Source organism: Amblyomma americanum, chromosome 1 (genome assembly GCF_052857255.1).
Source record: "Amblyomma americanum isolate KBUSLIRL-KWMA chromosome 1, ASM5285725v1, whole genome shotgun sequence".
In the NCBI taxonomy this organism is placed as follows: domain Eukaryota; kingdom Metazoa; phylum Arthropoda; class Arachnida; order Ixodida; family Ixodidae; genus Amblyomma; species Amblyomma americanum.
In genome coordinates, this window is record NC_135497.1 from 282076508 (window position 1) to 282103849 (window position 27342).

A 27342-nucleotide genomic window follows, 5' to 3' on the forward strand; every position below is an offset into this window, starting at 1 on the left:
GGCGTCGACGGTGGGGGAGACGCCAAACGCTTCGAAATGCTGTTCGGACACACCACGCACGTCTGTGCAGGCGTTATAAGTAGTCACACGGAAAGGCACGGCAGCAGTATGGCGGGTGGACACCTATTCCGGTGAGGAAGAGATTGAGGAAGAGGTGAAAGGGGCACGATTACTCCGTAATGCGTTATTACAGCGCAGCTGTAAACGACCTCGGTTACAGTACTCGTAAACGCGCCGCCTGCGAACAAGCGCAGCGCAGACGTCGACAAGATCCAACTGTGAAAGCCGCTTTAATGCTCGAATTAGCGTGACAAAATACAGAAATAACCGAAAAAATTCTTGATTCAGATGCAGATATCTCCAAGAACAGCTGCGCTGTATAACGCATTACCGATCTACGATCGTTCGGCGGGTTTGTTTGTTTTTTTGTCTAGTGTGTGTGACTGGTAATTATGCGTGAAAGAGGAAGAAGAAAGGGCCAGCATGGCAGTGGCACAGTGCTGCAGTCGTGTGGCTCATTATCATCATCATCATTGAGCTCTTCCTTCCTGCGTATAGTTACAGCAGCTCTTATGCATGGCTTACGAGAACTGAGCTTTGCTCCTTCGCTCTCGATCTATCCATATTTTTTGCCACTTTCTTTTTATTTACTTCTGTGGAGTAAATAACTGCCCGCCTTGGCTCAAGTCCTCGTCGACGCTCCTGCTCGTGCCGTCTCATAAGGAGCGCCATCGTCACAGCCATCGCCTCAATTCCGTGCATACGCAGCCATTTCTGCCCAGCTAAGCTGCGTTCCAGGCGTTCGTAAGCATGCCGATTCACTACCGCGTCACAAATAATATTTACTTTCTACTTTTATTGCCTGCTGCCTTGTTTGTTAACGTAGTTATTGCGTTTCCAGCGCCTCGCCACATTCGCCCGTCTGCCTACCGACACGTTCGAGTGCTGCAGCGGAGAAGGTGGCGGCACACATCGACCCGTGCGCACAAGAACGCCAAGTGTAGAACGTTCACTTCGACGCTCGAGTGACTAAGGTAAGCTGCTAACCAGCTCCTATGTTTCCTCCACCCATATGGGCGAATTCAGTCTCGGCTTATCCGCTACGGCGTGCCTCACAGCGCAGGCATGGCCGCAAGACTTGAGAACTAATCGCTGTTTTACTCTGCGCATCGCCTTACGCAGAATAGTGCAGAAATAATGCTCTATAGTCTGACAGGCAAGTTTAGCGTGATGAACCGAATCTTTTTGCCGCCCTACACGCCGGGCTACCTCGACTTCCGAACGTGTGCGACCCAGCCGCGAACCGTTGTTTTTTTTAATTGGTTTTTGGAGAAAGGGAAATGGCGCAGTATCTGTCTCGTATATCGTTGGACACCTGAACCGCGCCGTAAGGAAAGGGATAAACGAGGGAGTGAAAGAAGAAAGGAAGGAAGAGGTGCCGTAGTGGAGGGCTCCGGAATAATTTCGACCACCTGGGGATCTTTAACGTGCACTGACTTCGCAAAGCACACGGGCGCCTTAGCCTTTTTCCTCCATAAAAACGCAGCCGCAGTGGTCGGGTTCGAACCCGGGAACTCCGGATCATGCAGTAGCCGAGCGCTCCAACCACCGAGCCACTGCGGCTGGTAACTGTTGTTCCGTGCAAAATGATTTCCGAGTTCGACCCATGCATGTTTGCTTGCGCCGGCTGTAGAGCATCCAGTTCATAGACAACAAATTGAATGAATACACTTCCTCAAAAATACGCAACTGGTGTCCCTGAGCCGGCCTTCTTCACTAGATTCTGGCCCCACTTCCGTGAATTTGCTCGAGCCCAGCATTAGGGGTCTTGTTCGTACACTTGCCATAACAAGTTAGTCACTTGGCTGCCGCTTAACGACCATCCTGCGCGACATGTCTTTATTCAGCTCAATATAGCCCGCTTAGCCTGTCCCAACTTGGTTGTTTTTGGTTTTATGGATCATGAGGAACGCCGCAGTGGAGAACTGCGGATAACTTTGACCACCTGGTGTTCTTTAACGTGCCCTGACATCGCACAGTACACGGCCCTGTTGCATTTCGCCTCCACCTAATTGCGACTGCAGTGGCCGGGATCGAACCCGCGTCTTTCGGGTCAGCAGCCGCGCACCATAACGACTGAGCCACCGCGGCGGCCTGTCCAAACTTGGATAGAATGGGGCAACCTTATGGAAACTACAGCTGGCATCCGAAAATCAAGGAGCGAATTCACGAAGCTGCCCGTGCGAAAGGACAGCACGTATGTATACGTTAGTGGGCCGTTCTAGTGACCTCCACAAGGATAGTTCACAGAGCGAGCCAAAGAGGTCGCCAGCAACGTTTTTTTTTCACGCATAAAGTATGAGACTTGGACCTCTGATTTAGCGTCATATGCTGTGGCTTCCATAATGCTGTCGTATTATAGCATTCCAGAGAGACGGAGTATCGCGTACGATTGGGGGATTACGGTGCCGCATTGCGGCTTTCGTGTCTCTTTCTCTTTTCCCAATGTCACTGTTGTTTTCTGAAGGGGCGTATTTTGCAAGAGGAGAGGAATATGCTGGGGTGCCTTTCGTTGGGGTTACGGTTCCACGGCGCATAAAAGTTGTACGGGGCAAGAAAATCCGAGATGCGGACGAGGAGCAGACACCACAGCGGCGCGAATCGTATCAGAGCGTCTAGCTGGCTCTTATAAAAGCTGACTTTGACTGGCCCCTGTCAGGCTGCTGCAATGGCCAGCAAGAGAAACTGTTTTCCAAACTTCAGTGTACTTATAACATAGAGAAAATCAATCGAAAGCAGTCACACGCCTTTGTGTGCTGGCTGTCCATGCCGCTGGGTAGGCGGTACGAGCGAGAAGCTAGCTGACTCGTATTTTACCGCGAACATCGTGTGTGGTTCAGAAAGACGTGCGGCCGACTAAGAGCTCGAGAGTGCCCTCATTCCAACCACATAATATAACTTGCAAAATATACCTTGCGAAATATCAGAGAAGAAAAATAGACTGAAAGCGCTCTTCAAAGGTGGTAGTGGTATAGAACGCTCAACTATACTAGTTTATCCGCGTGTAATTGAGGCCTTATCTACTGAGCGGTACGGCCATAGAGGAGGACGAAAATACGAGGGCGGTAAACAACGACCGCGGCAGTGTGACTTCTTTCGAGATTAGTTCGTTTGATATCGAACGTACCATGGCATGAGTCCGGTGTTGCTCACCGCTTCTTGAATGTGCGTATTCTTGCTCTCCACAGATGTGAGGCCATAGCCCTGCTCGTGGGCCCGCACTTGCTCACTGCGCGTGTGCATCACAGTGCAAAAAAATTGGAAATTGAGAAATTTTAAAAATGAAAATTGGTTTTTTGGGGAAAGGAAATAACGCAGTAACTGTCTAACATATCTCGGGGGACACCTGAATCGCGCCGTAAGGGAAGGGATAAAGGAGGGAGTGTAAGAAGAAAGGAAGAAATGGGTGCCATAGTAAAGTTCAAAATTGCTTTTTGAGGAAAAGAATAGGCGCAGTAATTGTCTCACACCTCGGTGGAGACGCGAACCGCGCAGTAAGGGAAAGGGGGAAGTGGGAGTGAAAGAAGAAAGAGAATAAGGGATGCCGTAGTGGGTGGAAGGCTTGCCTCAATGTTTCACCGGCTCCTTCTGAATCACGCATGCAGCGAAAAAAATTTAACCCCCTATGTACTTCGTTAAACTAAATGCGACATAGGTGCGCTAGCGCAATATGTATGGAAGCTTCGCATAGGTTACTTATGACAGTTTTCTGCCTTTCCGCTTGGCTTCAGCTGTTGCGAAACCGGTTTCTCTCCTCTTCACTAGGCTGCAGCAGGTGCGCTACCCTACGTTCCACTTGCCTGAGCTAGCGCACACAGGTTTCATTCTCTCCACATGGGTGCAGCTGCCGTGAAACCGGCTTCCCTCCCTCATCAGGACACATAACAACGGCTTCTTGGTTAGTTACCCACCTAGTGCTACTGCACGAAAAGGAAAGGGGGATTTCCTGCGCACCACTTTGCCACTCACACCCTCTCCCGCTTGCATTTCCCTCGGGATTACCTTATATCCACTTTGCCACCCGAAAACCATGGCAGTTGGATGTTTCACCAGGACGCATAACGGCTTTTTCGCTAGTGACCCACCTAGTGCTAGTCCACTCCACATGTCAACCGCAGCAAATGGCAGCTGGCAGATGGAGGCTCACCCGCAGACAACGCAGTTTTTTACCTTGCGAGGCATCTACAGTGTGGGCACGTTACGCCGTCTTTGTTTCATTGCTTTGTATCGGCTTTTATGCTAAGAACCACGTTACACTTTTTGCTTAGTGACGTCACCCTACCATTTACCAATGCTAACTTAGCTCCCGATTCGCGCCGGAATCGAAGGGGAGTCCACCTGCCATTAGGCAGGCGGCCGCTCTTACCCACTCTGTGCGGGCAAGAGTCCACTGTAGAATAAAGCCAGCAGATTGTCATCGATAATCGCGATTTTCACCCGTTACTGAATGTTTAACACCGAACAATGCTTTGTTGACCAGGAAGAAGAGACCGCCGCACCATGTCATCGGAGAGCAGCAGTAGCCCGAGCAATGCATCGTCAAGGTTGGACGTGAGCACCGAGTTGGGCGGGGGCCCGCGAGTGGAAGTGAGCGCCGTCAGGACTGGTTCCCGGCAGGACCAACAGGGCGGCGCATCGGCGAGCGTTGACCAGACCCCCGGAGTGAGGACGTCCATCTCACAGGCGCGGATCGACTACGGCGTGTGCCCGGCGCCCAGGGGCGCGTCGATTGCACCCAACAGCTTCTACGCTCCGTACGACCCTTACAACCACTACAGCCCCTACAACCCCTACAATCCATACATCCTCTGCTCTCCGTGCTGCGTCCCCTGCACCACGTACTGTCACCAGGTGAGCGCTCGTTTGCCGCGATTGGATTTGCTTGCAGTTGAGGCCAGCAGATACGGTGAAAGGGACGAAGGGTGAGACCAAGACGACACCACTGCGCAGTGGTGTGGTGACCTCGCCTTGTTTTAAAGCGAAAGCTTTACTGGGCGCGAACTAGCGATTTCGCCGTGGCGGTGCTCCGAGGAGGCACATGACGTCCTAACGCGCGCCTCGCCACGGATATTTCTCTCTCTCGCTCCCTAGTCACTACTGCGCATGCGCCACTAGTAGCAACAGGTGCTCCCCCGCTGCGCAACGCCGCGCCTTTCCTCAAAATCCAACATTCAATTTTCAGTTTTCTCTTTCTTCTTTCTTTTCCTCCTTTATCCCTTTACAGCGCGATTCGGGTATGCATCGAGACGTCTTATCGTCATTGTGCAGCCAGCAGGGCACAAAAAGATTGCCTTGCAGGCTTGTTCGGCCTGCAAAACTACGTAAAGTTAAGGGATTCGAAGGAAGCAATGAACAAATTGTTTTAATTAATGCCTCGAAAGTTTCCAACTGTAATTATTAGGTTATAGCAAGGAAATTATCGTAATATTTGTTTAAACGGACACTGAGGACGAACCGAAATTGTCCTGCGTAGACAGATTGTCGCATCCTAAAGACAAAGACGCTAATTTCACAGAAAACGGAGCTTATGCAAGCTAGAAAAAAGTTTAAAAAATGAAATGCAGGTGTCGCCATAGCCGGCCGATTTCGCAAGTAAACTGCGTGCGTTTTTCTCGCGGATCCCAGAGGCAAGGCTGCAACGCTGTTCACTTTGAAATGGTGATCACGGAGTCTCTTTCGGAGTAGACGTTACGAGTTTGAATCTAATTGGGGGGAAAGTTACTAAATGCAATCTCCTGAAGAATAAATGCATCTTTTGCTGCCGGGCAGGCATGAAAATATACAAAAAGAGCTATAGAAATGGTTTCCACAAAAAACTTTCGGACGATAGTACGAACTTATGCAGTGAAGCTGTGTCAGCAGGTTTTTTTCCTTTAGCTTTCCCTTGGTCGCCTTCCCATGGTACCTTTGAATTTGAATTAGCGGTCACTTCTTGGTCCTGTTGCTACTGGGTGGAGGCTTTCGGAGGCTTTTGTGTGTGTGTGTGTGTGTGTGTGTGTGTGTGTGTGTGTGTGTGTGTGTGTGTGTGTGTGTGTGTGTGTGTGTGTGTGTGTGTGTGTGTGTGTGTGTGTGTGTGTGTGTGTGTGTGTGTGTGTGTGTGTGTGTGTGTGTGTGTGTGTGTGTGTGTGTGTGTGTGTGTGTGTGTGTGTGTGTGTGTGTGTGTGTGTGTGTGTGTGTGTGTGTGTGTGTGTGTGTGTGTGTGTGTGTGTGTGTGTGTGTGTGTGTGTGTGTGTGTGTGTGTGTGTGTGTGTGTGTGTGTGTGTGTGTGTGTGTGTGTGTGTGTGTGTGTGTGTGTGTGTGTGTGTGTGTGTGTGTGTGTGTGTGTGTGTGTGTGTGTGTGTGTGTGTGTGTGTGTGTGTGTGTGTGTGTGTGTGTGTGTGTGTGTGTGTGTGTGTGTGTGTGTGTGTGTGTGTGTGTGTGTGTGTGTGTGTGTGTGTGTGTGTGTGTGTGTGTGTGTGTGTGTGTGTGTGTGTGTGTGTGTGTGTGTGTGTGTGTGTGTGTGTGTGTGTGTGTGTGTGTGTGTGTGTGTGTGTGTGTGTGTGTGTGTGTGTGTGTGTGTGTGTGTGTGTGTGTGTGTGTGTGTGTGTGTGTGTGTGTGTGTGTGTGTGTGTGTGTGTGTGTGTGTGTGTGTGTGTGTGTGTGTGTGTGTGTGTGTGTGTGTGTGTGTGTGTGTGTGTGTGTGTGTGTGTGTGTGTGTGTGTGTGTGTGTGTGTGTGTGTGTGTGTGTGTGTGTGTGTGTGTGTGTGTGTGTGTGTGTGTGTGTGTGTGTGTGTGTGTGTGTGTGTGTGTGTGTGTGTGTGTGTGTGTGTGTGTGTGTGTGTGTGTGTGTGTGTGAGAGAGAGAGAGAGAGAGAGAGATAGAGAGAGTGAGAGAGAGAGAGGGGAACTCTTCTCACGGGCTTCTGGTTCTTCTGGCTTCTGGAAGGCTGTGGTGGGTGGAGCCTGTGCTCTGCTGGGTGTAAGCATTTGGAGGATGGAAATGGGTGCTACTTCTGGAAGGTGGAGGTGGGATGGGGAGGTGGATGGAAGAGGGCGCTTTTTGAGTCCTCACTCCTTTGCTATCACACGCCGACAGCGGTATTTTGCGGAATTTCCCTACCACTGCACTCGCAGCAAAATAAAAAAAACTGGACGGAGCTCTAAGTACCAGGAGAATAGCTGGTGCCAATATCTGTGGGTCTGGCTCAAGCTACTGTGGAAGTCACAAACATCTCGCTCAAGACGGCTCCAGGCACCGATACTATGTATGCAGCGCCTTACAGCCCGGCCCTCAAGAAGCTCTCACCCAACTTTCCACCTTCCTATATCACATGGTTTCACTGCACATTATAGAACTTTCGCTGCGGCCATATCAAGCAAGTGCAGGTGCTTTTATGCCGAGCAGAACCCCTGCGCATTGGGCAGAGGGCAGTTCTTAACTGTAGCTTTCGCTGCAGTGCGGTAACACTGTATTTTCACTGAGAACAGAGTAAAAAACAGCCCCGCATCCCCGGTGGTTGAAGAAACCATGCCCTCTGCATTTCGCAAAACGCAGCTAATTCTTTACATGCCGGTGGTGTACATTTATTCATTTTAGAGTATATACGCGACCTAAATAGCAATTTGAAATATATATATACATATATATATATATATATATATATATATATATATATATATATATATATATATATATATATATATATATATATATATATATATATATATATATATATATATATATATATATATATATATATATATATATCACATTGCGCTCGTCATTCTCTTTGTTTCTGAAACGTGTTGCTTCTTGAGTGGGTTCACTTAGCGAACCCCTGGGGCCGTTTTCAAATCAGCTGCGGTTGCGTGATCAAGCGATGATCAAGCCCGCAGCCATATAACATGCCTCACGACTCCACAGATTGCCTTTGCAACCCACACGCCTCTGATTCGCGCTGTGACTCCCTGCAGGCCCCCGTTGTTGCCAGTGCACCGCAGGGGCCAGCCGTTTCCGTGACCTTGGGCTCTGCAGTCGACGGAACGGCATCCACTGCTCCGGGCCCTGCACGACTGCCGGAGCTGGAATCAAGGGAGAAGCGAATCATCATCAAGAACGGCTTCGAAGTGGTCGAGGAATACGTCAACGATCGACTCGTCAGCCGGACGGTGAACCGCGTCCCTGCATCTACCAGCCGGCAGTAGCAAGGACGTGCATCAATGCTTGCGTCGCGCTCTCAGGTGACCTCCCGTATAAAAATGGTCTATAGACAGTCTGTAGACTTATTATAGACCCTATTGCCTTCCTATAGATATTTCTTTTTGTCTATTCATATTATATAGACTTTCTATGGACAGAAGTATACTAAAATTGTATGGCCATAAATCTATAGATTGTCTATAGACTGCCTGTAGGATTTGTATTGCGTATAGACTGTTCTCCAAGGTTTAGCTATAGAGACTCTATAAAATTTATAGACAACTCTATGGAAGTCTTTAGACTGATTGAAGAAGTTTTTTGTAAGGGCTTTTGCATCTTAGGATACATTATGTTCGCTTCTTTTGTCCCCAGTTATTTCATGTTTAGGATGATAAAGTTTAACGTTCCAAAAGCGACTCAGGCTATGAGGGACGTCGTAGTGGAGTGCTCCGGAGTAATTTAGACCACCTGGGGTTCTTTAACGTGCACTGACATCGCACAGCACACGTGCGCCTTAGCGTTTTGCCTCCATCGAAATGAGAATACCGCGCGCGGCCGGGATAGAACCCGCACGTTTCGGGTCAGCAGCCGGCAACCATAGCCACTGAGCCGCCGCGGCGGCGGCGGCGGCGGCCCGCTATTTCATTTCGTATCTTTCGCAGCACCGACGCGAATACTTAGTGATGAAGGAGTGTTAAAGAGGAGGAAGATCGAAGCCATCACAATTTCTTCTGACTAGAGCGGACATAACACAAGGGATGCATATCGACCGTGTGTACATTCAAAGATATAATGGGTAATGAGCAAGTTAATGCGCCCTGATAAAAAATTGCTGATGGCCTAGCTCTGTTAGGCCCGGATATACGTAGCGAAAGCGTGGAGACTTCTGCATCGGAAGAGTGCATTCATTAGATGCGCCTTTATTCATGGTTAACCCTTGAGCCGTCGTGGCCTTGTGGTATCGTCTCCGCCTCAAATGCCAAAGGCCCTGCTTCGATTCCGAGCCTCGGCACAGGTTTTGTAAAGCGAAAGCTTTACTGGCCGCGAAGTTAAGATTTCGCTGTGGCGGTGCTCCGAGTAGGCACATGACGTCACAACGCGCGCATGACTGCGGATATTTCTCTCTCTCTCGCCTCTAGTCACAACTGCGCATGCGCCACTAGTATCACCGAGCCACAGGTGTTCCGCCGCTGCACAGCGCCGCGCCTTTTTTCCAAATGCAATAATAATAATAATTGGTTTTTGGGGAAAGGAAATTGCGCAGTATCTGTCTCATATATATCAGTGGACACCTGAACCGCGCCGTAAGGGAAGGGATAAAGGAGGGAGTGAAAGAAGAAAGGGGCGCCGTAGTGGAGGGCTCCGGAATAATGTCGGCCACCTGGGGATCTTTAATGTGCACTGACATCGCACAGCACACGGGCGCCTTAGCGTTTTTCCTCCATAAAAACGCAGCCGCCGCGGTCGGGTTCGAGCCCGGGAACTCCGGATCAGTAGTCGAGCGCCCTAACCCCTGAGCCACCGCGGTGGGGCCCAAATGCAACTTTCAATTTTCAGTTTTCTCTTTCTTCTTTCTCTTCCTCCTTTATCCCTTTACAGTGCGATTCGGGTGTGCACCGAGATACGTCCGACGGTTACTGTGCCATTTCCTTCCTTCAAAAACCAAACAAAACAAGTGAGCCGACGGCGTTCATAGAGTTCATTGGCGTTAACAACTTTGCAAAGGCCGTTCATTTGCACGAAAGGAAAGGCGCCCAACCGGCTCCGTGGGTCAGTGGAGACCTCAATCTCGCTTTCATGTACGTGGCGTTGGTGTCGAACTGCAAAAGCTTCTTTGATTAACTCCGCAGCGGTGGCTCAGTGGTTAGGGCGCTCGGCTACTGACCCAGAGTTCCGGGTTCGAACTCGACCGCGGCGGCTGTGTTTTTATGGAGGTAAAATGCTAAGGCGCCCGTGTGCTGTGCGATTTCACTGCACGTTAAAGATCCCCAGGTGGTCGAAATTATTCCGGAGCCCTTCACTACGGCACCTCTCTCTTCCTTTCTTCTTTCACTTCCTCCTTTATCCCTTCCTTTACGGCGCGGTTCAGGTGTCCAACGATATATGAGAGATATACTGCGCCATTTCCTTTCCCGAAAAACAAATTATTATTATATTACGTTCCGCACACTGGATAGGCAGCGCCCTCCCTGCCACCCTGGGAGGTTGCATAATAATAATTGGTTTTGGGGGGAAAGGAAATGGCGCAGTATCTGTCTCATATATCGTTGGACACCTGAACCGCGCCGTAAGGGAAGGGTAAAGGAGGGAGTGAAAGAAGAAATGAAGAGAGAGGTGCCGTAGTGGAGGGCTCCGGAATAATTTCGACCACTTGGGGATCTTTAACGTGCACTGACATCGCACAGCACACGGACGCCTTGGCGTTTTTCCTCCATAAAAACGTAGCCGCCGCGGTCGGGTTCGAACCCGGGAACTCCGGATCAGTAGTCGAGCGCCCTAACCACTTAGCCACCGCGGCGGGGCCGGAAGGTTGCATGCAGTTAATGGTTGACTGCGAGAGATTGATCATCAAATGAACGCTGCGGCCTCGCTATTGGTGCAGTGCATGTCAGCCACAACGCTGTCAGCGCAAATGCATTCAGCCCACATCTCTCTCTCACCACCGCCACATGTATCAAACCACGAATGAGGCGTCCGCATATCAAGGGAGCCAGTTATGCGCCCTTACTTTCCTCAAAGCTATCGCCGTCAGAACATTGTCAACGCCAACGCCAATGAACACAGCGAACGCCGGCATCTTTCGCTTTGTATATTCTGGATTAGCTGAGATAATCAACATTAGTTTTTTTTTTATTATTCAGTGAGTGTGCGGGGAATTTCAGTGTCTCCCATAGATGCCGCCACCGAATGCGTTGGTTAGCGGTTAAGCGCAGGCTCTGTTAAGGCGCGTTTATACTCCGGCGTGACGTGCTTGCGCGCTGCACGGAACTGCGCTTGACTACCGACGCGTTCGGCGGCTTCGGCGCACTGTGCCCGCACTGGCGGAGATTTGGAGCACGTCTCTATTTCGAGCCGAGTGCGCCAGCCGCCGCCGGCCAGACCGGTTCGGCTCCGCGGCGAGGAGCGCGTTGTGACGTCATGTGCCTCCTCGGAGCACCGCCGCGGCGAAATCGCAAGTTGGCGGGCATTAAAGCTTTCGCTTTAAAACATTGTGCCAACCACACCAAATGCTGATGGATCGGAATTTCGTTAATTTGGCATATACTGCAGAATTTGACGTGCCTGACCTGTTTTCAAAGCCGAAGACCGGAAAATTGTGTGTTAGGAGTTTTCACCCTCCCAACGTATGAATAATGGCAGTCTTGAAATCACCAATGGTGCGGCGATACTCTGAATACGCTGAGCTTTTCATAGCTCCAAAGAAACGAAGACGGACTCCATCTGATGGGGTAATTTCACAGGATATGTTGATAATTCCGCTGTACACGGTACTTTCAACTTGCGTGCTAGAGGAACCGTGCGAGAGAAACCGGCGCACACGTTTTCGTCTTCTGTAGTTGGCGTTGTGGCAGGCGAGCAGCAGGGCTCCAAAAATCGAGCATTTTCCAAGCATATTAGGCGAATTTTAGGCGTCGTGCAAGCTTCGAGAACATTTAAGGGCCCATTCGGCCTTCGGAAGCTCCATATCTTTGTGCTTATGCTCCAAGATATTCAGCACAAACAACCGCAATGCATCGACCCTACCGCATTGCTTCCTATATATCGCCACTTCAGATGCGGCGAAATCGTTTCATCTGTAGGTAATGTCACACATCCGAACGAATGAAAGCGAACGCACCACGCGGGCAGGTTGGGCCAGTAGAGGAGAGCTGAATGCGTAGTCATGAGGAGAGAGCAACATAAAACAGCACTCTTGACTGCGCCATTCCTGTAAAAATGAGAGCTAGATATGGCGCGGTCAGTTTGCTGCTTGACACTTCTTACATGCACTACTCAATGTAGACGAGCGTCAAGTATACAGTCTTTGTCGAAAGTATACAGCCCAGGGGGTCTGCTTCTGAGCCCTGCAGCGCGGCTGCTCTTGCATACTCAGGGGCCGTAACCTCACGAAGACGGGAGGAACTTGCGTACGTCGTCAACCCTCCCAAGTTTAGGACTGCCAAATGTGCTCGAGAGGCTCGCTACACGGCTTAGAAGCAAGCCCCTTGGGCTGTATATTTTTGTCAAAGACCGTACGTATACGCTTTGACAACCAATGAACCATTCGAGTGAAAGGCGTTTAAAAATGTTCGGCAATATCCGACAGAGTAGGAATATCTCTTCATTGCGGTATTAGAAGCGGGAATAGCGGAGGAGAGAGAAATGGTCAGTACAACTCCTCCGCTCAGTTTCTTTTTTATTTGCATAGCTTTCCTCTTGGAGCCGCGTAGGCTTTATTTAAGAGCAAGCGCAATCACGATGCTTGCCCGTCGTAAACTGTATAGTTTGTATGTCTGCTAGCAGCAATGTATAATTTGCCGGGAAAGGCTGCCCAGTAACTGCGTTAAACACTGCAAGAGACTCGTCTCGTTGACGAGGGCGCAAATTAAGCCTCGTACATGCTGCGTTATCAATGCACAAAAAGTCGAAGACAACAAAAGCGCTGGCTTTGAACGCAGACGGCGCGTGTAGCGACACACGGAATAAATTAAGCCTTACAGTAAAAAGCGAGCACAGCAATGCAGAAAGAGTGAATATGAGCCGCGTGGGCGAACGACACGCGGATGTCACCAGCCAAAAGCAAAACATGTGTTTGGCGCATCATAGCCATAGTTGCTTTTGCGCCATTAAAATCAATATAACTAACTAAAAGCAAAACATCACTGTTTCGTCACTTGCGGAAAGCTTTTGCATTGAGTTATGAACGGTACGCTGATGCATCGATGCTGCGCCTACGAAACCTCCCTTATTAACTACTGATTATGCTTGCGCACGACATTCCCTAGACTGAATTCCGCTGCAGTTCTCGGCTGTGTGTGCCCAGAAGACCGCTAGCTGCGTTGTTTTATTATTTTTTTTTTGTAATCACTTCCACGTGTCGTGGCTGTATATGGATGTGATTCATTTCTGCCGTTTTTGCGTTGCTTCCCGTGTTTTTCTCTGTAGGCTTAAATGTATCCGGCGCTTTTCTATACTCGCGGAGTCTGTGCTGAAAGTTAGCGCTAGTGGTGCCTTTTCCCCTATACCCCTCGTCGATTTGTGTGCCGTTACTGCAGTAAAAAGTGCCAACAAGAAATAGAACAAATACTAACAAGTGCTCGCGCGTGCTGCGTTCCTCTTCCAACAGCCCGTTTTTGTCGCGCGATTCCTTTCCTGTGAGAACTAACAAGACCTTATTGCCGTTTTAACATCCAACGTGCTACAAGGAAGTACATTTAGTATGACCTGATCTGCGCCTAATCCATTGCAGTTAAAAGCTGCACCGTCCAGCCGCCAAGCCACCATGGCGGCCAGCTAAGGATAAGCTATAGCTAGCGTTTCTTTGGAGCGTAGATCTGTAGTCCAATTGGGAAAACGTTAACGAAAGGAAGAACTGCAACAGGGAACGGCGCAAGGAGGCTGCATGCGTAACTGAAGGACTCCGCGATGCGGTAGTTGCCGTTTTCAGTACCAAACTGGTGTTGTCTTTTCTGTCGTCCCATGTTTTAGTTTTTCGTTTCAATAGATAACGCCAGATTGCCACAACGGCGCCTGTACGGTAGAAAAAAAAGGGGGAGGGGGAGACTTCATCTTAGCTGTGGAGATATGTAGCCAGGCAAGGAGCGTAAGCTTGTGATGCAGTGCAGATGGTTTTTTAGTGCCTCTCAAACGCCAAAAATAGGGCATTTGGGTGTTCCGTTATTTTCAGGCGAGGCGTACTTCTATTTGTCGGGTTACGTTAGCAGTCAGAGTATGCGTGTCTCCTGATCCCGAAATCCACGTGCATTCCACGATTCGCCCCTGCTCGGCCGGGAAGTTGGCGTCTGTGTGGAAATATCGTACAGGTGAATTAAATTGTGCGCTTTGATGATGGTTGGTGGTGGTGGAAACTTTACTACACACAGGGGAGTTTAGGACACGCAGGTCCTTGGGCCCCCGCACGGCCCCACTGCACTCAAACGTTCATGTCCCGGAGGCTCATGACGCTGGCAGCCCGGCCTGTGGCGATGGCTTGCTTGGCCGGGTCCTCGGAGCGCAGTAGGGTCTCCCAAGCCTCCCAAGTGGTAAAGTGCTCCAGGCCCCGCGGGGGAGGATCCGCAGGGCAGAGGAAAAGCATATGATCGAGAGTGGCTTTGGGGTGGTGGCAGAGAGTACAGGAGGGGTTTGTGTGGACTTGGTGATAGCGCGAGCGTATATAAGGGGAGGGTAAGCTGGGTGTTTGGAGGCGCGTCCAAAGTGTCTGATGATAACTGTCGAGGGAGGGATGTGGTGGAGGGTACAGCCGACGCTCGGCTTTGCAGGCCTGCGTCAGTTCACTCAAGGAATGCATGCGCTCCCGTGAGAACCCCAGATCGGAGGCCGCCGGTGCCCGGTTGAGAGAACCTCGGGCTAAAGCGTTGGCTACCTCGTTTCCGGGATTCCCGGAGTGGGCAGGCACCCATATGAGCTCCATGTGGCGGGGCGGGTGTGCGGCAAGGGAGCTCAATATGCGAAATGCAGGGACATGAACTCTCCCGCGGGCGAAATTTAGTATGGCAGTTTTAGAGTCCGATAGTATATTCCGGGCCTCCGTGCGTGTTATGTCTATAGGGCAATAGCGGCCTCTTCAGTCTCCTCCGAAGTGGCAGTGGGGGATATGTGAAGGGTGGCAATCGGTTGTAGGGAGTGGTTCGTGATGGCTACAACCATCATTATGATGGTTTGATTGTAACGGCGCCAGGCCTGCTTGGCCAAAGAGCGCTATGTTAATCTGTTTGGTCAGCACGAGGCGGGGTCCCGGACCCGGCTTTCCAAGCATTTCAACCCAGATGCTCCCAGCATCAGGCCAGGGGTATCAATTAAAATAAAATTACGCAACGCTTTAACACGGCTAAATCTCAGTAGAGAAAGCGAAATCAGAAAGTTATGAGTAGTTATGCTTGGCTAAGCTCGGTCTTGCTAAGCTGTGGTGTATCGGGCAACTAGACGCGGCTTGGCGTCTGTAACGTTCAGTGCGTTCCGCGCACTGGATAGGCAGTACGCACACCCTGCCACACTCCCAGGTGGCAGTTCAGTTAATGGTCGATCGCAAGAGGTTGATGTCCTAATGAACGCTGTGACTGTTGCTGCAGTGCCGCGTGTCTGCCACAACGTTGTCAGCGCTAATGCATGCAGCCCACATCTCTCTCACCACCGCCACGTACCTCGAAGCGCGATTGAGGCGTCCACTGACCTGCAGGGAGCCAGTTATGCCTCCTACCTTTCCTCAGAATCATCGGAGTCTAGAACGTTGCCAACGCCAACGCAATGAACGCGCGCTCGGTTTCGGCGAGGCGGCGACGACTGAGTGACATCATAGCTGTCACGTGGTTCCTCCTCGGTTCAAGGTCAAACGCGCACACAAGGCGCACACGGCGAAGAAGCTACGGCGGGGAGTAGTAAAGTTTTCGCTTTAAAACGCGGTTGAAGCCCGGCGGCACTGCGGGATCGACCCCCGCACACCCCGCATGAGAGGCGGATGCTTAAAGTACTCGGCCACGGAAATGTGCGCTTTCTTCTTTTATTTTCCCAAGTCATGAACCAGCGATGGTGATGTCATGACATGGTGTATTAGCCTGCTGAGCAGTCAATTGAAGTGAAATACAGCGCCTTCGTCAACCGGGACAATGCGACAGTTCCATGTCACAGGCTCAGCCAGTCTTGTGCAGTGTACTGACATACAGTAGAGTGGGCCATAAGAAGAATTAAAAATAATATTGCCCAGCCCGCACCGCCCTTGAGGCACAACGGGCTACAGTGCACTGACAGGCGGAATAATAATGAAAAACTTTATGCTGATAAATCGGCGAAGCTGACTCTTCGCGTTTTCTACTTCGGTGGTTGTGAAGAACTCAATTTATTCAGATAAATCTCGTGCCGTTTACGACTTGAAGACTGCCATCACACGCTAAGTTCCGAGAGGGGACACTGCACACTGTCGGAACACTAAATGAACAAGTATTGCTTGCGGGTAAGCATCAGCTTCTTCCCTGCTGAACAAATGCCGCTTCAATTTCAACCTATTAAAATTTGATTGCTTTCTTGGGTACGTGTTTTGGTCAGCCTGCCAAAAGAAAACTGTGTATTGCTGGCAAATGGAGGGTGCGCTAGACTGATGCCATGTACACTCGGCAACCTGCCGCTTTTTCCCCCAATTTTTCCGGCCCATACAACAACGCTATCGGTAGTACTGATTGTTTGTGGCGTTATTCACCTCACAAGTTAGGCTTTTGAACACCCATCAGCATAACAGATTCGTTATATGTTCTGTTCATGTGGTTAAAAATGTTAAAGGAGGTCTCATATTAGTCTTTTTAATAGTCTCATACTTATTTTGACCAGCACCTCAAACGCCGGAGCTGATGATCACAGCCGGTCCAGAGTTTTAGCATCTTGGCTGCCAGGAATCGCACCGACCTCTCTCACTATCGCCAGACCCTTGCATGGCTCAAGGGAGTTTTCGTTTCGCTCGATATCCTCATTGGTTCTTTGATGCACCGCAGCAGCCGTGTGAAGCAGAGGGGAAAGCGCCGCACCACATGAATGTGGACGCTGGTTTTCTTGAAGCTGTCCTTCAGTTGATTACATTCTACTTTTTCTGCGTTTTTGAGCTACAAGGCTGCTGCCATGTCTTCATGGTGGCAGGCAGCTGAAAGTAGCTCGTGGCCTATGGCCTTGTACACCTCTCTGTAATAGCCATCCCATAATCCCACTACGTCTACTGCGTTGGCCGGATTTCTTCTGCCTAGCAGTATAATCTGATCGTGTGTATACGAGCAGAATATCATTACTGTAGTTACAATAGCGCTACAGACAGACGAAATTAAACGTAGGACAAGCCGTGGCGGAAACTCTGCAGAGATAGATTATGGCATTTGACTGCAAACGATGGTACGTGATGAAGGAAAAATCTAATAATGTAGCGTAAGACCAATGTTAGTCATTGCCGCAGTGGTGGCTCAGCGGTTATGGTGCTCGACTGCGGACCCGAAAGACGCAGGTCTGATCCCGGCCGCGGTGGTCGCATTTAGATGCGGCGAAATGCTAGAGGCCCGTGTACTGTGCGATGTCAGTGCACGTTAAGCAACCCCTGGTGGTCGAAATTATCCGCAGCCCTCCACTTCGCGTTCCTCATAGCCTGTGTCGTTTCGCGACGTTAAATGCCGCAAAAACAAAACATAAAAGCGATGTCAATCAGAAAGCGTAACTCTAGTGTCATATTTAGCGATGGAGGTTAAATGTGTGATGCGTTACGTGTCTTCTTACAGCGTGTTTTTTTGCCAACGCCGATCATGAGTTGTAATCAAAGGATACAGTTTTATGATCAATGAACCAAAACCTTCATATATTTGCGTTTCCATTCGTTCTGATCCCTACGCGTTTCATTTTCCCACGGCAGTGCAGCAGCAACGTTGCCTGCAAGGCCATCCACTTCTGTAGAGTTTACATATTACTGCAAGCATGTTGCACTTCGGTGTCTTGAACTAGGCAATTTTTCTTTTCGCAGAGTCCATTTGACCTTTCATTCCTCCTTTCTTGTGTTGGCCCAGTGCACAACACCAAGGATTGTGCGCTCATTCACACTTTTGTGTGCAAAATGGCAACAGAAAGGTAAATATTAATGGTGCTAGTGCGTATACTGTTTCGCAAAGAGGGTTACTGGAATTGGCCCAACATAAGATGCGCTTGGAATGGCGCCGCCATTATCTTTGCTAGGTCCTTCGTAGGCTGCAGTCTCGTCTAGTGCAAATCCGTCAGTATTAGCATCTTCATCCTGTTGCATGCTCAACGTGCCCAGTGATGAGCCCAGGAGCAGCCGCAATTGCGAAAACTGATTTGGAGCCGATTGCGGACAAATATGAAGCTTCTGTGGTTCGAACTATTTCCAACGGTGCGTTTTAAACTTTCCCTCGTGCCTTGAATTTGATGGGGATGTGGGTGAAAAGGCGCTGAACAAATTTCATCGGTCCACAAGCTGAGGCGTTTCTCAGCTGTCGGTGTTGCATCGTTCTCCGCGTAATGTCGCGGCCCGTAGAACTCAGATCGTCGTTGAGTGATCTCACATGTCTTTCACTGGACTTCAAATGACCATCCGTGATGAAGGACTCTCAGCCTTTTTTTTTTAAGGTGCAACCATTTGCTCCTCGTATTTTATAGCATTAAAGTACGTGGCACTTGTGCATGTCTCTTCCATTAGAGGGATGCCCGCAATCTTGTCGACTTCGAAACGAAGTTCACTGTTCTACAGCTGCTCAGGAGCAGAGTACTGAGGCAACTGAATAAATATGATTTTTACCGTGTTGGTGTATTGAGTAAATAAGTTATCTCTTTCATTTTTTTAGATGTGTTAAAGGCGTATTGCACCATATATGACACTGTCCTGGACGGCTTTTGTATTCACGTGTTCTGAAACATAGACCTGAACCTATCCATCACTTCCCGGTACCAATTTTCGTGGCGGCCTGTTTTCTTTTTCAAACTCATAAAAATTGCCTTCCGCTTTTTTGTATCAATCATATTCCTTTGTATGCTCCGCAGTGCTGATTTCCAAATCCGACGCCCTCTATAGCTTGATTAGTTCCAACTTCACGTTTCGCTTTGGCCCCAGCCCGTCAATCCTGTTGCTCCAAAACTTTGTCTTCAAAGCCCCTTTTTCTTCATCCCATTCTCACAGTTTAATCCCACTCTGCATCTTAATCTTATATGTGCAACCCCCAATATGGACCCAACAAAGGTTTGGTAGCAACTGTAAATGAAGGTGATGAATTACACATAATTTTGTCAAACCATAATCGTAACCAGTGAAACTGATGTCCGCCTGCCCGAACAAAGCAGTTGTATGATAGGTATTGGTCAAGCTGCGGCAAGCTACGGCATTAAAATTTATTTCAAGTGCAGTTTTAAACAAAGGTTGGTATTTGAGCAATAATGTATTCACCGTTTTCTGTTCATTCGCTGTTTGCGCAAGATTTTCGAGTGACGGAGGTACCTCCACGTGAGTGCTGTTAATCAGCGCATGGGCACGTAGCCACTTGCTTGTCGTCTTCCATTTTTAGCGCGTTATGCTTTCCCTCAGCCTACAAGCGAATGGCACCGCGTAATAACAGAAAGACAAAAAGGAAATAAGTTGCTCGCAACTCGCCTAATGAATTCCTCAGGCGTTAAAGAAGAAAAGGGAAATGAGCAAGCACATTATATCGCTCCTGACGGCGGCAGTAGAGTATAGCCTTTCTTTTGAATTTATTATCCGTGCTCTCAGCGCTGCAATCTGCCGGCGAGCACCGAATCCGGCAGACGGCCTCACGGTTCCAGGAGTGCACTAATGAAGGCACCTTGTCATAACTAACGCTGCGTGAATCTGTCGAACCAGAAGCTTCGTTCATTTTCTGAGCTGCCCTGAATGCCTGTGTGAGTAGCAAAAGAAATGTGTCATTACAATCTATTATGCTTTCTTTAGCTCGCCAACGATTAGGACATGTGGCCCGGAACTTCACTTAATGGAACAACACAAACTAATGCATTACTGGCGAATTCATCTCTTTACATTGGAGCAGCGGTCACGGAGAGCCTATATCGCATCGCTCGACGTTCGGTTTCCCGATTTTCTTTGGACTTATAGCTCATTTCTGCCTTTCTGCTTCTCCGGACTCGGTATTCGTGTGGGAGTCCAATGATAAAGCGACCTCTGCTATTTCTGTTAGACATTCTGCTGCCATGGCTGCTGATTATACAGGGTCACCGCAAATTACGTCTCCCATTTAATTTTCCTCTCGTATTTAGTGCGTTCGAGTGATGAAACACACTTGAGCAGGAGAGAAAGTCATCCGTGTTTGTCGTTAAGATACGGGATTTCGACATCTGCTTTCATATGTGAGGTTCTGTTGAGCCAGATGTGACGCGTGAACACGTCATGTTTGTGCCTTCGGAGCAGAACCGAAAGGTAAACCTATGGGTTGACACAGGTTTCTTATTGTTAAGGAAGCCTTCATCTAAACGAATAACTTAAACAGCTTTGAATTCAGCGCGCCTCCCTTGACTCGTATCAGCTAGCTCTTCTGTCGAATGTGGCTCCCACGTACGCAGAAAGCTCGGTCACGGTGTACTCCAGTGTCATGCAAGAGAAATAACACTTCACAAGCTTTCTTCCCTTCCGGCCAAACCATCCTGAGCCGCTGTTAAGATCTGCGCACGATTAGTGCTGAGTTTTGCCATTTGCGCTATGCTGCCCCGTTTCTTGTTACTTTCAAGGCCTGTCGACACCGCAAGGCCCTTTTAATGCTTTGAATCTTGTGTGGACCGGTGTTTACTGGCGCTATAGTCGGCTACAACTCAAGAACGAAGCGGCAGATGCCTCTTGAAGGAGACCCTCCAGCCAATGGCGTCGGTCGATCATCATGGCGTCGCAGTTAATGCGATTAATCCGTGGTTAATGCCTTTTCATCTTCATTTTTTAGTTGTATCCGACTGTCCCATTCCCACGGAGCAAGCCAGGGGATGAAATAAGTGCAAGGTTGGTTGGTTGGAAGCACAGGTGGGTCCCCGGGAGTCTAATTCCATTGGCTGGATCCACCACACATACTTCCGGAGTCTGAAAAGCCGCGAAAAACACTTGACGGTTAGTAGCTGGGAGCGGGACGCCAGTCCGAACCGGACCCCTGAAAGTCGTGGAGGAGCCCGAGGCAGCTGCCCCGGGTTAGGATTCCCTGTCTCCGAGTCGGAGCTATTGCGTCGTTGGGTGGTCGGGCATCCCGTGAGTGGAGCCGCACCATTGGAGAACATCGACGCCCTCCCTGTCCTGGCCAGACGGGAGTCGAGCGATGATAAAATGAGGGTCAATATCTCGCTGTCCCCATTCCCATCACATTACCCATAACCCTTCCCTCAGTCCCATTCCCAACACCTACGTCCCACCCCCTCCGCTACGTCCCAGGGGAGATCAGGGGAGTCTCCCCGGGCCCGCTCCCCCGGCTGTGGGTCGCTTAGTAGCATTACCCCATTTTTTTATTTTCCCACCTACGGGTGGCAAAAGCACAACATTGCCTTCGGGCCTTTTCATTTATATTACGATTTGGTTAAGCCTGTGATACTTTAGTGGTACAGGCAGGAGCTTATTGGTTTACGTTTTTTTATGGCAGCTCCACCATACTCTTTGTGGCTGTACACTAGGGCCACTTCTCTATTCTTCTGTGTGACAAACTGCCTGAATATAAGCCTCGTTTCAGCTTGAAAAGATGGCGATAGTTTATATGCACGCAGTAGAGAGGAAAGCTCTAAGTTAGCGCAGCCTTTATCAGGGCGTATCGACCTAGGCTTTCCATATTCTCCAGCGCTTTTTTTCTATGCGAGAAATTAACGCTCCTTGTCCTATGACCTATTCGCCTTTCTAGTTTGTATTGCTTGTATATCGTTCGTATATTGCATCGGTATCTGGCGTTCCTTGCGTTCGGACATGAGCACCTTCCCTAAGCTTTTTATTTATTGTTGAATTGAGAAACCACCAAGAATTCGCGCTGCCTGTGCTGCGGAGCCATTGAGAACCTCGCTTAAGAAGCCATTGCACACATTGCTTCTCTTAAAAACTTTCAATAAGAATGCCACCCGCAAACATAAGTCTCGATAGTAAAAACTTCAAAGCCGTTTAACGACATTTTTAAATTAATGTGAATTGTTAAACTTGTCGGAAATTCCATTTCTTCGAGAAATTTTTTATTATTGTTATTACTGGCAGGGCTGTCTTTGGCTCCAAGCTTCTACATAAGGGCTCTAGCTTGTGCGGCAGTCAATGCTCACCGAATGCTTGCCATAATCGCGACAAAACAGTAGTCCTCGTGCTGGGAAGCTGATCGAAATGGCAGCATGCACGCCGCATACTAAGATCATGGCGTCTGTATGGGCCGGCAGTGGCGAAAGCACAGCTTCTGCTTTCTGTTATGATCGCTTATGCTGACATCACAAGTGGTGCACTCATCGTTTCGGGAGGTATAATTTCGCCTTCGTCTGGAGTAAGAATTTGAGGGGGCACCTAATTAAGGTCTGCCTTAAAGGTGTGACACGATAGCGTTAATGGGCCCCTTCAGCAGCCTGGGGTCCTCTTTGCGTATCACTTCGCATACACGGACACTGTTCTTTCTTTCACCATCACATAACGCTTAATCTACCCTCAAGAGTAAAATTCGGTAGCATCAGGGATCCCTTCCGCGCGAATACTTATCCTCTACGGCTTAGGTTTTGCTTACATGCCCATATATGCGGCATTGGCCGCTCATTCCCTTCTTTACATTCATAGACCGCGGAGAAGTCATCATGCCACTACTGGCGCAGTGGTGCGGCTTGTGCGACCCATGTTACTCTTCCTCAGCAACCTCTCGTGGCCAATCATTAATTTACCTGCCATTTTCCGCGGTGGGCAGGTTGGGATGACGTCGGAAGTTCACGTGACCTTGGTGTCTGGTGGGTCACCTGCTCACAGGGGTTGCCGCTGAACGGAAGCCCCGCGAAGGCCAGCCTCAGTCCAAAGTATGCAGCCCGCCAGGTTTGCTACTGGGCCATGCAACGTGGCTTCTTTTGCTGTACCAGCGTCCCTCACCTCTCCAAAGCTTGGGGCTTCCACCATTGCTACGAGATACTCGAAAGGCACTTTAGAAGGAAACCCTTTGGACCGCATACTTCTGACAGTGTGTGTGGGCTACCATGATCCCCGTATAGTTCTCCTGCTTGCAAACCCTTTACAGAATATTTCTCCACTGCTGCAACAAATCTGTCGCAACGACACACTCGATGCAAATCTGCGCTACCGCCAGCGCAAACTCAATGAAAGCGCTAGCCCGTTCGCACAACCCGGTACCTGCCTCGTAAAAGCAAGGGCTTTTTGTTTTGTTGCCTTGATTTTCGACGCACTCCGTCCAAGCCTTCCAACGCCGTATTCCGCAACCTTCATATTCTCTCAGGCGGAAGTGGCCCGCTGCACGGTCGCCAGTGCGCTGCGTAGGGTGTTGCAGTGTGTCGCAAAGCACGCGGGACGAATGACGGCAGCCGTATCGAAGAGCGCGGCGCGAACAACGCCCCACCGCCGGGCGTTTGGGAGCACGCGGTGCTCTCGGCGTTTCCCAATCGCCGCACAATATGGTATTCATGAGCGCGCAATGGAGTCTTTGTCGCCTTTCCTTTAGCTCGGCGTGTGGGAAATCCTCGACGCCGGCTTGTTCCCTTGCTGCGGCGCGGTTTCACTCGGCTCTCCCGTACCCGCTGGCGACGTCGTTCTCTCCGCTTCTTTATTGACACGGCCGTTCATTTGAGACGTTATCTCGGGTCGTAACAGCGACGGCAGCAGCAGCAACGACGCAGCAGAGGAAGATCGAAACTGGGGCTCTACAACTGAGCGCCCGGTATTTATAGAGACGTCGTTCCGGAGCGGCGCGGCCGTTATCTCAATATGGCCCGGAGCTAGCCGCGCAACGCGGACTTGCACCTCGCGATATGCAAATCTCCCGGGCCGTGCGCGCGTAACAGCGACCTTCCCGGGGCCTGTTTGTACAAGGCTTAAAAACGGCCGTTCGAACTGGCGCGAGCAGTTTATCGCGGCAATTTCCTGCCGGCCGTGTAGACGAGCGGACGCGACACTTTGTGCCCTCTCGACTGCGCCGTTTACAACTAGCGTAAACAAAGCGACCTGCATTTACGTAGTTGGTGTACGTGCCGATGTTCGGCGCTCCGCGCTCAATGGTCAAGCGGGTAAGGGGGGCTGCGGACTTTTTTTTTTTTTTTGCGCACCGTGTACACATTTGAACCTCCCTCAGCTCAGTTCGTACGCATCAGGAAAAGCAGGAAATAATAACGCCGCATCATAAACGATGCGAAGCTCGTCGGGCATGACACATTTAACTGCGAGTGTTTTTTTTTGTTGTTACGCGCATATATATTGCCAGCTTAGACGCAGCACGGAAAATAGTGTTCGTCTGGAGAGGCGTGTTTCCTGCGTCGGCAGGTGCGAGCTTCTTGTTTTAAACTAAACTATTCTGGCTGCTGTTGCGCCACCATGAATATGAGCCACTATGTTTGCCCGCCCTCGTTGAGCAAGAGCGAGATCTTCACGCGCACGCGAGTACAGTTTGTCGTGACGCTCAGGCCGTCTCGAACCCGTGCTCCATTTGGCAGCGTGTCTGAGTCTTCGGGCCGAGAAAGGACTGAGGCTTTAAATTGGCGAAAAGAAAACAAGCAGGTTTAATGGTACTCTTAAGAAAGCTTATTTACATACGAAAAGTTCGAAGAGTAAAGGACTAAGAGTTCATAATGTGATGAGCCTTTCTGGCAGGGCCCAGAGCGTCCTTGCTCACTCGACGTCGTCCTTAAAATCGAACCCATACGCCCACCCCATCTCTCCGGCTGTGTCCAGTCAAACACAGGGCACACCCCTCCCTCCCAGGTAGGGAGCCGATCAAGACAGAGCAGCGCTGCAGCAGAAGAAACCAAGCGCGGCCTTGCACAGCAGTGTTGGAGCAAACGGAGACGCTCATTGCCCGAGTCAGACCGTGGGAACGGGCAAAGTATGCGACCGTTCGCCACAATTTGGTTGATCATACGACACACTTTCCGCAAATTCCACATTTTTGCTGCGGCTCAGTGGTTAGGGCGCTCGGCTGTTGACCCGGAGTTCCCGGGTTCGAACCCGACCGCGGCGGCTGCGTTTCGATGGAGGCGAAACGCTAAGGCGCCCGTGTGCTGTGCGATGTCAGTGCACGTTAAAGATCCCCAGGTGGTCGAAATTATTCCGGAGCGCTCCACTACGGCACCTCTTTCTTCCTTTCTTCTTTCACTCCCTGCTTTATGCCTTCCCTTACGGCGTGGTTCAGGTGTCCAACGATATATGAGACAGATACTGCACCATTACCTTTCCCCAAAAACCAATTATTATTATTATTATTAGAACGGGCGAGGAGGTAACACTTCCGCTGCTAACTTCTGTAGTGCAGCAACGGTAGTACAGGCGGCTTTCTATCCTCGAAAACACCTGTGCGCGTGCGACGGACGCTGCGGGCGTCAACAGAAATCGACGGCGAGCTGTCCACTGCTGAGACGGCTACTAACGGATACGGGTAGGGGCTTAACGGCCCCGACCCGCCCGACCCGTTGTTCCCCCGAACGTTGTTCCACCCCTTCTGCCGCCGCAGTCCCCAGGCTTCCTTCGCCGGGAAGTCATCCTCGCCGAGCGAAGCATGGGAAGATTACGCAGACTCCTTCTCAACACGGCACCGTTCTTTCGGATCCCCTGCTGGTCGGACGGCGCGTCGCCAGCTGTGGTCATAAGTTGTAAAGGAAAGATTGGAACACATCATGTGGAGGTATGAGCGCTCCTGCATACGAAGCGCTCCGCTCGGTTCACTAAGCTTTCCACTCCTCTACCGCGCTGGCAGTGCCGTGACGAGACGGCTTCTTCGGCGAAGGACGTTTCGAGGACCATTTTAGCAGCGAATTACAGCTTTGGCCTATAGTTCGCGAATAGTACCCCTCTGTGTTAGTTGTGTTCGGATAAATAATTGCCGTTAGAAGCGCCTCGGTAGTAAGAAGTGCATCATCCGTCCCAGCCCTCGTTATCTTAGGCTAAGTTCCCGCAACAGACCAAGACAAAACAAGTGTCGTTAAAGAAAGGAGGACGGCGAAAAGCAATAAATGATTCATAGTGAACTTTTTACCCCCTTGTATTTGCCATAGAAGTATGGATGAGCGACTCCTATTTTACTTTTTGCCATGTTCTTCCTTAAGGGTCCTTGAGGGTAACGGAGTGGATTCCAAGAGGAAGTAAGCATAGCAGGCGGGGGCAGAAGGCTAGGTGGGCGGATGAGATTAAGAAGTTCGCAGGCATAGGGTGGATGCAGCTGGCAAAGGACAGCGTTAATTGGAGAGACATTGGAGAGACCTTTGGCTGGCAGTGGGTGTAGTCGGGCTGGTGATGATGATGATGTTCTTCCAGCAACGACAAACTCTTATTTTGTTTATTTTTGGCGAAGGAACGAAGCCTCTACGGTGTACTTGAATCTCAGCGCAAGAATCTTACGCTTCTCTTGATCATAGCGTAAGCCTTCAGGCAAAACAAACTAATTTTAGAGAAGACGGGGATACTACACTGTGCACAGATAGCAAGGGCATGCAAGTAATTCAAAATATTGTTGGATGCACTGCAAACAAATAAAATATATTTATATAGAAAGCAGAGAAACTGCACGGTTGCGGCAGCAGATTGCCTTGGAATTTGGTACGGCAACTCTCCTTCTGCTTTGCTTTTTCAGGAGGTCGGCACGGACATTGACGGCTTGGAGTTCTGCTGCAAGAGTGTGCCCTTGTGTGCGGAGTAGAAAAAAAGAAAAAAAAAGATCGGTGTTAAGTTCTGACACTATGATTTTGCTTCATTTCTCTGTGTGTTTGCTGTTTGTTTTGTGTCTTGGTTCTTTGTGTGCGCAAAAAATAAAAAAATATTTTGAAGAAACCAAGCGAAGGAATGGGCATCTGATTGAAGAACTCCGCGTTTCTTTCTTTCGTTCTTTTTTCTTTCTCTTCCCTTAAGCGGAGGGTAAGCCAGGGAGGGGGGGGGGGGGGGGATAAGCAGCTGTAGTGCCTGCGGCAGTGAAAGGCAGACAAAGTAACTGTTAAAGAAACGCTTGTAACGCTGGCAGAAAAAAAAAGACCGACTGAAAAGGCCATCGGCGAGAGGCAAAAAAAAAAAGAGTCGCACTAAAGGGGACGCACGTCCATCCTGGACGATGTTTGTCTACGGCGCTTGGCGGGCCTTCAGGTTGAAAGTGGACTTGGCTTCGAGATCGAAAAATGGGCCGACTCGAGGCAGCAGGCCGCCTTGGCGTCGGCTCCGATTGTTCGCCGTGATATTGCGGATTCTCCCGGGATCCGCCGCTCTCC

General features: G+C 49.9%; 1 protein-coding gene across 1 annotated transcript; it reads left to right on the forward strand.

Annotated features, from left to right (window-relative positions):
* The first annotated feature begins 475 nt into the window (after positions 1-475).
* On the forward strand, positions 476-26883 carry LOC144097490 (uncharacterized). Its single transcript, XM_077630205.1, has 5 exons — positions 476-804; positions 902-1034; positions 4541-4911; positions 8013-8279; positions 26718-26883. Exons 3-4 carry the CDS (start codon positions 4561-4563, stop codon positions 8241-8243), a joined length of 582 nt encoding a protein of 193 aa, XP_077486331.1. The 5' UTR covers positions 476-804; positions 902-1034; positions 4541-4560; the 3' UTR covers positions 8244-8279; positions 26718-26883.
* Positions 26884-27342: the final 459 nt, after the last annotated feature.

What these genes read in the sequence shown, in the direction of transcription:
- LOC144097490 (XM_077630205.1), top strand. Translation starts at nt 4,561, where the DNA reads ATGTCATCGGAGAGCAGCAGTAGCCCGAGCAATGCATCGTCAAGGTTG. An exon ending in GCACCACGTACTGTCACCAG is followed by an intron (nt 4,912 to 8,012) that starts GTGAGCGCTCGT and finishes GACTCCCTGCAG; the next exon opens with GCCCCCGTTGTTGCCAGTGC.